This window comes from Chiroxiphia lanceolata, chromosome 6 (assembly GCF_009829145.1).
Source record: "Chiroxiphia lanceolata isolate bChiLan1 chromosome 6, bChiLan1.pri, whole genome shotgun sequence".
NCBI lineage: Eukaryota > Metazoa > Chordata > Aves > Passeriformes > Pipridae > Chiroxiphia > Chiroxiphia lanceolata.
In genome coordinates, this window is record NC_045642.1 from 11,547,026 (window position 1) to 11,560,259 (window position 13,234).

The 13,234-nt window shown below is 37.5% G+C and overlaps 1 protein-coding gene across 6 annotated transcripts in view; it reads right to left on the reverse strand.

Annotated features, from left to right (window-relative positions):
- Positions 1-3,809: 3,809 nt before the first annotated feature.
- The window catches only part of ZNF143 (zinc finger protein 143), a 39,198-nt gene continuing 29,773 nt past the window's right edge, over positions 3,810-13,234 (reverse strand). For all 6 annotated transcript variants that reach the window (XM_032692140.1, XM_032692138.1, XM_032692139.1 and 3 more), the window contains 6 exons: positions 12,933-13,112; positions 11,573-11,800; positions 10,199-10,347; positions 8,403-8,564; positions 7,804-7,950; positions 3,810-5,802 (listed from right to left, as the gene is read on the reverse strand). In XM_032692140.1, the coding sequence (XP_032548031.1) occupies positions 5,719-5,802; positions 7,804-7,950; positions 8,403-8,564; positions 10,199-10,347; positions 11,573-11,800; positions 12,933-13,112 (950 nt within the window). In that variant the 3' untranslated portion in view covers positions 3,810-5,718. The remainder of the gene's footprint in view (positions 5,803-7,803; positions 7,951-8,402; positions 8,565-10,198; positions 10,348-11,572; positions 11,801-12,932; positions 13,113-13,234) is intronic.

The window sequence follows — 13,234 nt, forward strand, 5'->3', positions numbered from 1 at the left end:
GAGAACAGGGAATTTGATAGCATCTGGCATGTCTCCCCAAAGTAAAGAGCAGCTTCTGGGCTCAAAATCTGGGAATTTAAAGAAAGATCTGAAGATACTCAAAAAGAAGTTACAATGCACAAGGTATATTAAAAAAGCACAGGTTTTGCCAAGCAGTCACATACAATTCAGTAATTCTCTGTGACTGAGAGCAAACACTCATAACAGTTTTTAATGACTCCCTTTTTGTCTGCATGTCTGACTTTTAACACATGAAATCTGTTCCCAAGAGTTGTCTTCAGGTAAGAAATTTCCTCCAAAACATCTGAAAAGTGGAAGAGACAGAATGATTGCCACGACTGAAAACAGGTACAATCAGAATGTCCCATTCCTGTGTTGAAGTCAAGTTAAAATGATCGAAATGGAAAGATTTTGTACCAGCAATTAAAAACCTCAAAATGTTTAATGCAGAGAAACTAAGTAGTCACTACACTACTAATTACCTGTATCACTAACCTGTTTCCTTTTTCTCCTTCAGGGAACATGAAAAACCACAAAAGAGGTACTCAGCCTTTTTTCAAATCTACTACTATTCTTTTAATAATCTCTTATCCATATCATTTAAGGTGAGCCACTTTGCAAACATTTTTAGATGTGCAGATAAAATATAAAAGCCTAGTAAGAGTTTCAAGCAGCTCAGCCATTTTCTTCCCACTAACACCATCCTCAGGAACCTACATATATTCAAAAAGCTGTCTCTTACTGTCTTGAATGTTCTGTTTAAAACCAAAAAGCAGCTATTCCTGTCGGTCCCACAAACCATTCTTGTACTTTCTGATTTTTCAGTCATTACAAACTATATTAAAATCTGAATTAGCCCTACACCAAAGAAAAAAGCCCACTGGAGATGTAGCTCTGTGACATTGTCACATCTCCAGGAGCTTTCTACAGCCACGTGGTCGTTTCTGTTATGTCAGCAGACCTGCCAGACCTTGGGAAGTCAGCCTGTTTTCCTTGTCTTACCTCACAGAAAGAAAGCTGTTCAGGACCCCCTCTACAGAATCAAGCAGTAACATGATGGAGAGGCTAAAACTCTCCAATAAAACAAGTAGAACCTGGCAGCCAGTCAACCTAAAGGCTGGTGATGGATTTAAACAAAGGAAAGGGTAAAATGCTGGGATTTGACAGTAACATAAGACACGTTTTTGTTACAGAAAAAATTCCGCACAATCACTTGTGCCCTGAAAATGTAAATGGCTTGTCATTCCTTCGAGCAAAATGCTGCAATTAATCTAAACAGAACAAAAATAATCCAAACAAAATCTGTTATTATTTCAAAACCTGAGGTGGATGGGATTTAAGGGGGGGGGTCACATTTCCATGAGAGATAAATACACAGACTATCTAAGATAAAATGCTCCCTTGTTGATACAAGCTTGCATGTTTATTGAGATAATTGATACGTTTGTATGTTTATTAGGATAATTAAAGTCTGCTTTGAACATAACCCTCAGCTGAAAAAGTCTGGTATCACCCCACTCCTGATAGGGCAAGGTGTCAAGCACTTACTGCTAATGGTGATGGGCCTAATTAGATTGTTAGATTTTCCTTTGGCCAAGTGAACTTCACCAGCAGCATGAAAAATAGAATCAAAGGCATGCCAAACTAATGGGATGTTTTAAAATACACATAACACAACAAGGAAAAACTCTTGTTTCTATGCCTCAGTTTGAGTGTAGTTTACTATTTACAACAAAAGAACTGAAAGTGGCTCTTGATTTTTGTTCTGTTGTCATAGGAGTCCAAGCTTTGGAAGGTTTTTATCAGTAGAGCACAAAATACTTTTGGGAAATACGGTATTCAAATATATACTTTGCAAATAAAAAAAAATAATAGGAGTACCTTATTATAAACAACCAGCTGGAGTTTGAATTTCTGCATCTGCAAAGACAAGGCAATTTCCATCTTTTTCAAGACAAGAATGATGCATGCTGTATAAATACATTTTTAAAGCTCCAAACACCTGTAAAGTAATAACTGAACAGGACACAAGTTACTCATCATTTCCAGTCTCTTTAACACCTTTCTGCTGAAGAACATCAGTTTGCTTCCCACCCAACTATTAGGGAAATTTCATCTGTGCTATGTTTGAAAATTATACAAAATTCTACAGAACATTTGTTTTCATTCAGTGACAAACTAAGAGTGACTGGAATGGGTTAGTTACAGGGCACTTCTGCTTCTTGGTAAGTAGAAGCTTGGTCAGGTAAAGTGTACAGTCTGACTAACCTCAACAGCTGTATAGCTGAAGTTGCCACATTCAGAAACACTCTTGATCACATCCTTGCTCCATACCCTCTTTTCTTGGTGGCTAAATACAGATTAAATAGCTTCCTACCCCTGGGGAAGGCTCCCTGACTGCACTCGGGACACAGCAATGCATAGTGCTTTCTTGTGCTCCAGTACAGTACGATCATCACAGAAACCAGAGCATCCAGTCAGACAAATCCCGGTAGTATTTGAGGGGTTAGGAGGGTCAGGAACTAGAGTAAAGTTTAGGAGGAACTGCCTCCTGAGCTCAGAGGTTCTGTTTATCAGGACTATCAGGTCTGTCCTTCCCTTGTGTGCTGAGCAGACACCACGTGCCTCGTCTCGCACACTGTGCCCGAGATCTGCGGTATCGGTCAGCTGATGGTTGCTGGGGTTAATTAGACCATCAGGGATGACCGGCTGTTTACAACAGGATTTACTCTTATGAAAACCATTAGCCCTTTAGAGTAAAAGCCGTCCTATTGTTATGCACAGTGTGTCTGGCACAATAGGTCATCAGCCTGGAGCCACGAAAATAATCCTCTCTTTTACTATCAGGAGCAGCACAGTAAAGCAAAACCCACCGTGGTGAGAAACTGTAGAAACGGAAGAGGACAGTTCACTGCGAAGTCTACAGAGATTTTGGTTTCACTTCTTTGTGAGGGGAATTGGTGTAGGCCTGGAATTCAGATCTGAAAGAAAAATTGTGACTGGAAATGTGGGAGTCAGTTTGTAACAGAAAGTAGTATACTGAGTTGCTTTACTTAATAGGAATCATCTTTTACAAGTTATTTCCTTCTAGTGTGCCAAAGCACCGCCCTTTTCAAGAGGGGTAAAATCTATGGGGAAAGTATAGAGATTTCTACTGCCAATCAACCAGTCCTTTTGGTCATATTCTTTGTTTCCTCCTCCAGAAATCCTTTTTGCCAGTTTTCCTACCGACCCCCATTTTGTCCTGTCTAACCTCCACTCGAGGACCTTCCAACACCAACACACAGCATCATCTTAGCAAAACAGCTTCTTCCACTCGTGCCTGAATGGAAGCAGGATGGAAAAAGCACCCAGGTCTCTCCGTGGGGAAGACAAGTCTGTTATGAATGCAGGCCTCACAGCTAAGACAAATCACCTCAGTTTCTCTTTAAACACTAAGTCACTCTAGCTTAATTTATTCAGTATGTTTTCCTTTGCAGACGTACCTAGCAAGACATGGAAGCACCACCTCTGACTTGGGAGTTTTGCAAGAGTAACTTGTAAAATAACAGTCAGAGAAATAATTGAAAAAACAGTACAGCTTTTCCTGACTGAGCTGGTTGTGAATGAATGCCTTGCAGTAAACCAACTGGTATGAAAGGGAAGGAATACTCACATTTGCACAGTGGTCAGAAAGTGTCCTGGGAAATGAGAAGAAGTAAGAACTGAAGTTATTTCTTTGCTAAGTCAAAGCCACTGTTCCAGCCACCGTTTCCAGAAACTATTAGCAATGAAATTTAAGGGAAAAAAAAAAAAAAGAAAAAAGAACCTTGAACGTTCATGTCAAATGATACAACTTTAATTTCTAAAAGGTGATAAGTACTAAGAAACTGGTCTAGTTGACAGGCAATTAATCCTCCTTGCATAGTACATTTATCTCCATGGGATATCAAGATTTACAACACTTCAGGAAAACTGGCACCTAAGTGAGCAAGCAGCCTCAATCCCATACAAAAGTTACAGACAGCCTAATGGTTTCCAAGTTGTACTCTCTAATGGATCCAGAGAATAGTCTTTGCTTTGTCCCCATCTATCCCACAGTACAGTATTCTCTCACTGTACTTTACAGTTGGCCTCTGTATAGAAAACATAAAAGGCTGCAACCCACACTGATATAGTAATTCACAATTAATTAGCTTAATTCTATTCAAATTTGGCCTTTTTGAGGTCAAATACCTCAAAGTATGGAGTTATGGACTTTATTTTTTCATGTAGAATGTGCATCTCACAACACTTGTGATTACTTGATAAAGACTTTGTCCAGAGGATGTTTAATCCTTCCTTTGAGAAGGAAAAAAAATGAGGCTTCGGTTTCAGAAGTGTTCTTGACACTCATCTAAAATAAACACTGAACTTACAGGAAGTCAAAAAATTTTAACTTGCTTAACCAGCTTACTAACAAGACAAGAGTAGAAACACCTTTTCATATTAAAAGAAAAGGAAAAGTTACATTTTGCTGTATGTGTTAAGACATATCTACAACAAATTTTTTGTTCCTTTACAGAATGATCACTGGAGACGAGCATTGTACTTACATCATCATTAATTAATCCCTTTTTTCTAGTAACTTGTGTCCTGATTTTCAAAAGCACTCATTATCAGCATATCCTAGGTACTGAATGGTAGCAGCAGGCATTCAGAACTGTTGAAAATAGACTATTAGTACTTATGTGTATGCTGCAAATGCACCATTTGAAAATATTTCTCTTGAAAACGGGCAACTTTACTTTTTAGTCAAAGTCATTCTTGTAGTGTTTTAGCATGTTTGAAATAACTATTACCACTAATTACTTAACACACTGTAGTGGATTATGATCAAAATTAATACGTCAAAAAATTAAGTTTATGATAAATAAATTTTGGAAAAATTTATACAAGGCCGTAAATAAATAATCTGAACTTCAGTCTCATTAGGAAATAAAACAATACGTCACACGACAATATCATCCTACCTAAACAATACAATCTTGCTATATTTATTGCATAATAATCTGAGAGTAACATCTTAAGTAAAATATGTAAAGAAACAAAACCATTAGATTTACTTTCTTTAATATTGAACAACCAGTTTGTCCTTTGTACATAATCCAATTTAAAGATAATATAATTAGCATTTCCAGCATTAACAGTCCGTATTTACAATGAATGAGATGGGGTAGATAATCTAAAGAGTATTCAAATCTGTATGAAACAAATCAAAATACGAAGATTTACAGTAGTAGGCTCAAAATCCAAGACTTTTCCATTGATGGAATGCAATTTAAAAGGCTTTATTGCCTTTATTATTTGTAAGGGTTCCTGAAATGGTGATTTAAACATCTGAAATCTTCAGTAATGCCTTCATTATTTGTACATGACATTAAAAATTAATTCCAATACTTCTATTTTTCACTTGCTTGTAGACCAGTCTGAAATCTGATGAAAGGATAACAAGGAAGTTTACTATATAATCCTAATTCCATATTCCTGAATACAACGGTTGGAAGTAGATGATGTCAGTCCATTCCAAGGGTTATGTACACAAAACTTAGAAAATGTTCTTCACTCTTGCATAAAATGTGTACATAGTATCAGTGAGTGGGTGACTTCAAAGTTTTTATGGTTTGCTGCTGGCATGGACCTTTGCTGATTGAAAATAAAATAGCTTTCACTCTATTGTTCTGGTAGCAGTTTTAGAAGTTAATCATCAATCCCTGGTGTTTCACCCTGCTGTATTCTGGAGGCTATTCTAATGGCTTCTTCCAGAGACTGTTGTTCTCCAAGCTGAAACAAATGCATTTAAACATAGGTAAATCCAAAGTGTTATACATGGATAACAAATGCATTAAAAAAAAAAAGATATGAAAGCAAAGATCTAGATATCAAACAATATTTTAGCCCAAACAAGCATGATCAGCATTGTCACACCTCTCCAGGGTAATATATACCAGCAGCTATCTAATCAGCATGACAATTAAGATAGCTGCTGATAGGAGATTAAACTAAGTTTCTAAGTATCTACCGAATACATTTGCTTCAAAGAACTGCTCTAAGGTAAACACACTACACGACACACAAAGTAGGTGATATTTCAACTTGGCAGATATTACAAAACTCAAACAAGGCTTTCTAAAGCCATGGTGGCTGCTGGATTACATTTTAACACTGGTAAAGCAAATAAACATCTTCATTTTTCGTAACTCTGTAACAGAAAGTCAGCTCTTTGGAAGACCATATAACAGTAATTTATAGAAAAAGTGTGTCTTTACTGCAGAATCCTGACTGTCTAAAAAACCTGTTGTGATGACACTGTTTGATTCCACAGTAGTTTAGAGAGGCAATTATCTTCTTGTTGCAACTAAAAAGTCATCAATGTATCTGGTACTACCAGAAGCAAAATAACCTGAATAAAGACAACTGGAGACATGATTTGGGGAAAGAATCCATGGAATTTTATAATATGGATGCTATTCATGTACAACCATGATTGCTACAATGAAGACAAATCTCAACCTCACAAAAAACCATACAGCTGGCCATTACCTGTTGGCCTGAGAGAAACACATATAAGAGTGTGAAAGATAAAATCAGATTATTTTACCTAATGGGACAGTTTTAAGTATCCCTTGTTATTTTTACAGTCATTGCATATCACATTCTGGAGCCACTGGAATCAAGAAGACCTCTCTTATCACCTCGTTAGGACTTTAACCTGACCATCAGGCTACTGGCTTTACCAGTATTTAGAAACAAAACAGGTTAATTTATTAGAATCAAAGTACAAAAGAAAAACCTATCAAAACTTCAGGAATAATCAATAATATTTTAATCTTGAATTCTCTCTCTTCTATTTGTATTATATATTTAAAGTTTACTAAATGTAAAGATACTTCACCAAATGCTCCACTGTTGGTAAAAAAAGAGGGGCATGAGCTGAGAGTGCCTATATTTTCCTGTCATTCAAAGGACACACTGCTGAGGGTGCAACTTTGCCTTCCTGCAAACAATTGCCTTCTGATATGGTTTCTCTTACAAGCAGTTTTGGTTACTGCCAACTTAGCTCAAAGGAGAGGAGTTCAGAATTCCGCGCTTCTCAATTTTCATTGCTCTTCAACCAGCTATTTTCCATTTAACAAAGGAAGAAATAACAATCGCTCCTTTCTGCTTGAAGATATTGACACTTTTCCTTTCAATTTGAGCTCTTAAGAGCTCTTTCATACCTAGAAACTACTTTTTCATTACAGTGTTTGAACAATGTGAGGAATTATTTACAGAGACTACTGCTTGTACTGTGCTGGTTTGGCACATACACAGAAGGTCCCTATTTCCAGAGATTTCTGATTGTTCATCTTCCTATATAACTGTTTGCACCTTTTCACTGTTAGCATTTCAAGGTTCAAAAAACATAAATTCACTAATTTTATAAGTTCATAGCAATTTACCCTTGAGAGCTTGGTTTTATATGTGTCAGCTCTATATGTAAAGCTGAAGGATGAATGAAAGCACATTTCCACTGAAAACCTGTGACTCCATGAACAATTCAGTTGACCTGAAGTTTGACTCACCCCTAACCTCCCTCTTTTTTGGAAATGCTACAAGTAGATTTGGAAAATCAGGTGCTGCTTATTCCTCTTCCTAACCCTATATATTATTTAAAACATGAGACCATATGGTTATGGCCAATTTTTTTGCAGGGATGCCAAGCTTATTTGAATCATTTTGTTACATGACTAGTAACTTCTAACTCTATAGAAGCACTCCAAAAAACATTTATCCCCATCTTACCTGTACTGCAATTTGTGTCCCATTGGATGTAGCCAACAATGTAACAGGTCTAGTTTCTGTAGTCACTAAATGGTGCCCGTGTTGCTGATGTCCCATTTCTGAGGAGGCACTGTGAAATGCTGCTAAGTCTTGAGCCACAATGGCAACCTTCAAGACCAAAAGAAGAGAATCAGCTGGGTGACAGATCTGGTACTGTACTGGCCTCATACAACCACTGTCTTCAGAGTTAAATTCAAACCTGTGACTGTTCAACTTTTCTTATCTGCCAAATAAGTTACAGTCCCATAATATTAAGCAATAAAATTATACAGTTCATACTGTATTCTATTCTTAGCTCTGCCACTCACCTAAATGAATTATTGGACTGGTACCTCAGAATTTTGTCCTGGCAGAATACATGAACATTCTGCCAAATGTTGATGTATAGCACTGGAGTAGAACACATCAGACACTTAGGAGGTGAGTGCTACGGCCAGGTGCTGAAAACTGCTTTACTAAGAGAAATCTACGTGAACACCAGAACTGTGATGGCTTAGATACCCATTTTATATCAGTTCATTAAGGAAAACGTTACACATGTATGCAGGATGAGCTCTTACCTGCTGTCCTTCAGTGCCCTCTGCAGTAACCATCGCCACGGAATGTGTTCCTGCAGAAGAGATGACGGCGTCGTGGGCAGGGATGGTGATGGTGGTGCCATCTTGTGTCACCATAGTGATAGTATTGCCGATGGCCTGCATGTCTGCCTGGGATATGTTGACCTGAAACACAAAATAATTCATGAAGTAAAAATAAAAGGTTTGGTTGCTGCTCAAGTCATACTTGTGTCTTAAGGTTTTGGCAATATAACACATGTTTTTAAGTGAGGTTTAAACAAAAAAATTATATTCCTTAACAACATTTATCAAAAATTCCTGCTAGTTGGTTCAGCAGGAATACTCCTGCTAGTTCGGTTTCTTTATTTGAAACAGTGTGTAGCAACTTGTTCACAATAGCATGGAAAAACATTTTAAGCCATGATCTCAAGTAAACTGGCCAAAACATCTAGTAGGCGTTATTCCACTTCCTGACCAGTGTGCTCATTCATTCCTCCAGAATCACCATCACTCTTTGGCCAAGTCCCCATCTGTGACAAAGAGCCCTTGTTTTTGTCTTCATTGGGATTTAACAGTTCATGACCTTTCAGACACACTTATCTGTTTACAGAAATAAAAATCTGACTCCCAGTAATAAAAAAAGAAGTTGCATACTTAAACCCAGAGTCTACAACTCCATGTTAATCACATCCCAAATAACAGCATGATAGATTATCTATGCATGTGTCTTACACAGTGGACAATGGGATTTAAGGTAGTACCACCTGACATACTTTGACCTTAATGGAAATACTGAAGAGGCCTATGAAGGCTTAGAATTTAAACCAAAAATAAATCCATAAAAATTAATCATCCAAATTACTGATGTCTCCAGTATAAATGCATTAGGGCATCAGATACATGATTTGATGTCTGTTTTACAAGGCAATAAATCCCAGAACTGAAGTCAAGCTGATGGATAATTTAAATAAATGTAGGAACTCTATGTCAAGGCTTCTGCAGACCGACGTTCATTTTAGAGGGTAAAAATGCCAGCTACTTAGTACTGCTGCAATGTCCAGAGCTGGCAATGTAACAGCCCCCATGAATATTTCATTTTCAGTTTGAATTCAGAATATATCTTTCATATGCTACTGGTATTTCAGCTGCCCCACCATCTGAAATAAAAACTTTTCCTCACAAGCCTTCAGTATACTGCTATAGTGGATCAAGAGAGTTGTGCTGAAGTCCCTTCCCAATGAAATTTCATATGAAATCCTTAAAAATATATATCCATAAGAATCCTTACAAAAATACAGCCATAGGACTTTTCAAGTGGAGGAGGTAACAAAGCATTCCTTATCCTTTGGCTTATGTTAGGAATGGCAAGAACTGCCCACTACCAAACTGCTTTTAAAGCAGTCACCTGGACTGGAAAGACTTCCCACTCTTTCAGCCCCCCAAAGTGTGTGCAGACAACAGAGAAGATGATCATCATCTATTAATAGCATAATTAGGAAATTCTGAGAAACCTCAGAAACTAGGTTGTATATATGACAATTGTTAGAACAGCTCATTAAGAGTGACAAAGATATCAAGGATACACAAAACCCCTACCTTTGTACTAACAGTTTCACATGTCAGAATATGTGGTTTCATTTAGGTATCCCACAGGAGGCATAACACTAAATATATCCTGATGCAGCTCCAAAGAAGCTTCTTTCCTTAAGAAACCCATGTACATATTTATCAAGAACCTGCAAACACCTGCCTCAGTTCTCAGTTTATTTTTGTCAGCCTCAAACACTGTGGTTACTTACATGTTGGGTTCCATCCTGGGATATTAGTGCCACTTGTTGACCTAATCCTGACTGAGTAACTGTAGCAACCTGTGCAGAAATTACATCTTCTCCCTCCACCCCTGTCACATAGGTTATCTGGGAGCCTTTGAGAACATCTTCACCTTGACCTATTTGAGACAAAGAAGGTAAGAGGATAGTATACACACTCTAAATGCTGCCAGAAAAGCAAATGACAAGGATTAAGTCCCAGCCTGGTTTGAAGTTTTTAAACACTCCAACGGAAAAATTTAGTGGAAAGACGAGAAAAATACAAGAGACCAAAAATGAGCCAGAAAGTCTGTTATTTTGGGAACATGGGGTGTAATCTTCTAGCAATGAATTTTTACACACTTAAATACTACATATGAAGAAACTATACATTTAGCTTATAAGCAAATATTAAAATGGTGGCAAACATTCCTAATTTAATTATCATTAAATGTTAACTTCTCCACACAAGGGACTTCATGCAAACACAACTGGAAGCTTTTTAAAAAAAGTTATTAATTAACGAACATACAGAAGAACACAGAGATACCTTTGTGTGGAGATTTAAGTAAGTTCATTATCTTAAGAAATGTTTAACCTCAGTAAATGAATCTTATCATTCCTTTAAGAGAAGGAATTAGACTATAGCAAATTTTCTTGAGGCATTCAGTGCAGTTTCCCATGAACATGTAGCAAAACAACTTTTCTAACCAAAACAACATTTCTGATATTCTGTCTCATCTAAATATCACCATTTGACAAGTGGTACTTGTCCTGTCACAGAACCTTCTTTGGTCTCATCTTCTATAGTCATAGGATTCAATACTCATGATACCATGAAAAACATACTTTGAGGGGTGCTGCAGCGCAGCAGCTTATTTTCATCTCTGCCTCTAGGACACCTCATAGAACTGCTATAAACCACAGCAGAACCAACACAATATCAGCCTGCTGCAAAACCAATGTTTTTTCCATTAACTCCTGCACAAAAGACTGTCACCAACCATGGCATTACACATACTCTCAGAGAAATCCAGTAGGTTGCAATCAAAGTAGTTTAGATCCTCTCAGTCCCTTCCCCACATTCATGTTTATTGCAGGTTTGCTGAGACTGCGACTCAAATTTCTCTCTTATCCCCAGGACTGCTACAAATGAGTTTATTATCTGATCAATTACTCTCTCAATTTCTGTTTACAAGTTGCCTACCACACTAAAGTCTTAGAGAGAAATTAAGATGTCTTTATTAAGTACTTCCAATTTTTATCTATGCTTTCATTTCCTTGGTTATTGAAAACCCCAGAAAAATACTATCCAGCCCATTTTTTTTTTTTTACAACAAGAGAACTGAAGACTGAAATTCTAACCTGGAGGTGGCTCAAAGAAAGCCTCTTGTTCTTCCTCAATGGGCTCAGTGTCATTGTGCGCTGTCCGCTTGTGCATAGCAAGAGTAGAAATCTGCTTGTAGGTTTTCCCGCAGTGATTACAGTTGTAGGGTTTGGAATGAGTGTGTACAACATGATGCTTGTATAAACTGGAATACTCTGTAAAACGTTTATCACAACCAGGAACTGTGCAAACGTAGGGCTTCTCCCCTATACGGGAAAACAAAAGGGACAAAGAGAACTTTATCCAGGATGCACAGAAAAAATTCACCAGCAAATGATATTTAGTGACGCACCTTCATTACCAACCATACTTTGATTTCAAAGGCAACAGTGAAGCTCATCCTCACAAAGTTTATTAATGCAATCTCTTACTGCCTTTTTTTAAAAACTACTGCCAGTACAAGTTGGGCCCATTTTTTCCCCCCTTTCATCCCATCTAAAACATCCTTCTGATGAAGACAGAATGATACAGGCTGAAAGCTGCTGTGTCAGTTTGCCATTCTATTGAGAACTTTTTTCTTTTATTACTGGAAACCCCATACTTTTCCTCAATGATCAGGTATGTCCATTCACTAGTAGTATCACTTACTTTTGAGTCTGTGAAGCTCTGAAGAAATCTACAGGAAGCATATGTTTAAACAATTATGGTGTCATATAGAAACAACTTTTATTTAAAAATCAATGAAACAAATGTCTAAATTACATTGTAAAGTAAAAATATAAATTGAGATACAAAATATAGATCTAGGAAGCCTGTCTGTGTTTTATAAAATACATAATGCTACCAAGATGATATGGCTATCACAGGCTTTTAAATTTTAAAATCTTCAAATCTGTGGTCATTTTTTCTGCCAACTAACCCTGAAAATCAAGTTGGGTAAGTATTTTCACCTCCAGTCTATAAAAAGGAAGTTTTGACCACAGTTTCAGCAGCAAGGAAAACACAGCTGGGATGAAAGAGTGACTCATAACAGTGAGCCAAAGTTAAAGCTCAGACTTGTCCTTTACTGTTATTTATTTACGAAACAGCTCACAAGTGAGGCAAGCCCCAGAACCACATTAAAGATTTAGCCCAATGTCCACTGAAGACAAGGTTTTGCATCTGTTTTAAAAAACTCTGTATCCAATCCAAAATTATTCTGCCTTGACAGCAAGGTGGGAAACCTAACTGCTTAACCATCCTCAGCTGAGGGGAGAGGAGACCCAAAGAGAAGCACCAAGCCAGGTCATATGAACATGACTATACCCAATTACAACACACCAAAACACTGTTCACAAGGAGAATGACAGCCTCTCCCAAGCAGATTCCACTTCAAAATACAAAGCATCGCTCATATACCTGTGTGTATTCTCACATGATTCTTATAATTAGTTGCACTGGCAAAGGCTCTCCCACATCCCGGCTCTGTACAGTAATAAGGCCTTTCGCCTGTGTGTGTCCTGATGTGAACCTTTCTAATATTAGACGTTGTGAATGACCTGCCACATCCTTCAAAGGGACACTTAAAGGGCCTTTCACCTGAAAAAAAAAAAAAGACAAGAAAAGGTAGATATGCCAAAGTTATAAAAGAACAAAAATCCTCAGTTACACTTAGACTGAATGTAGGAATCCAAAGCTACCAATTCTATCATTGAGATCCT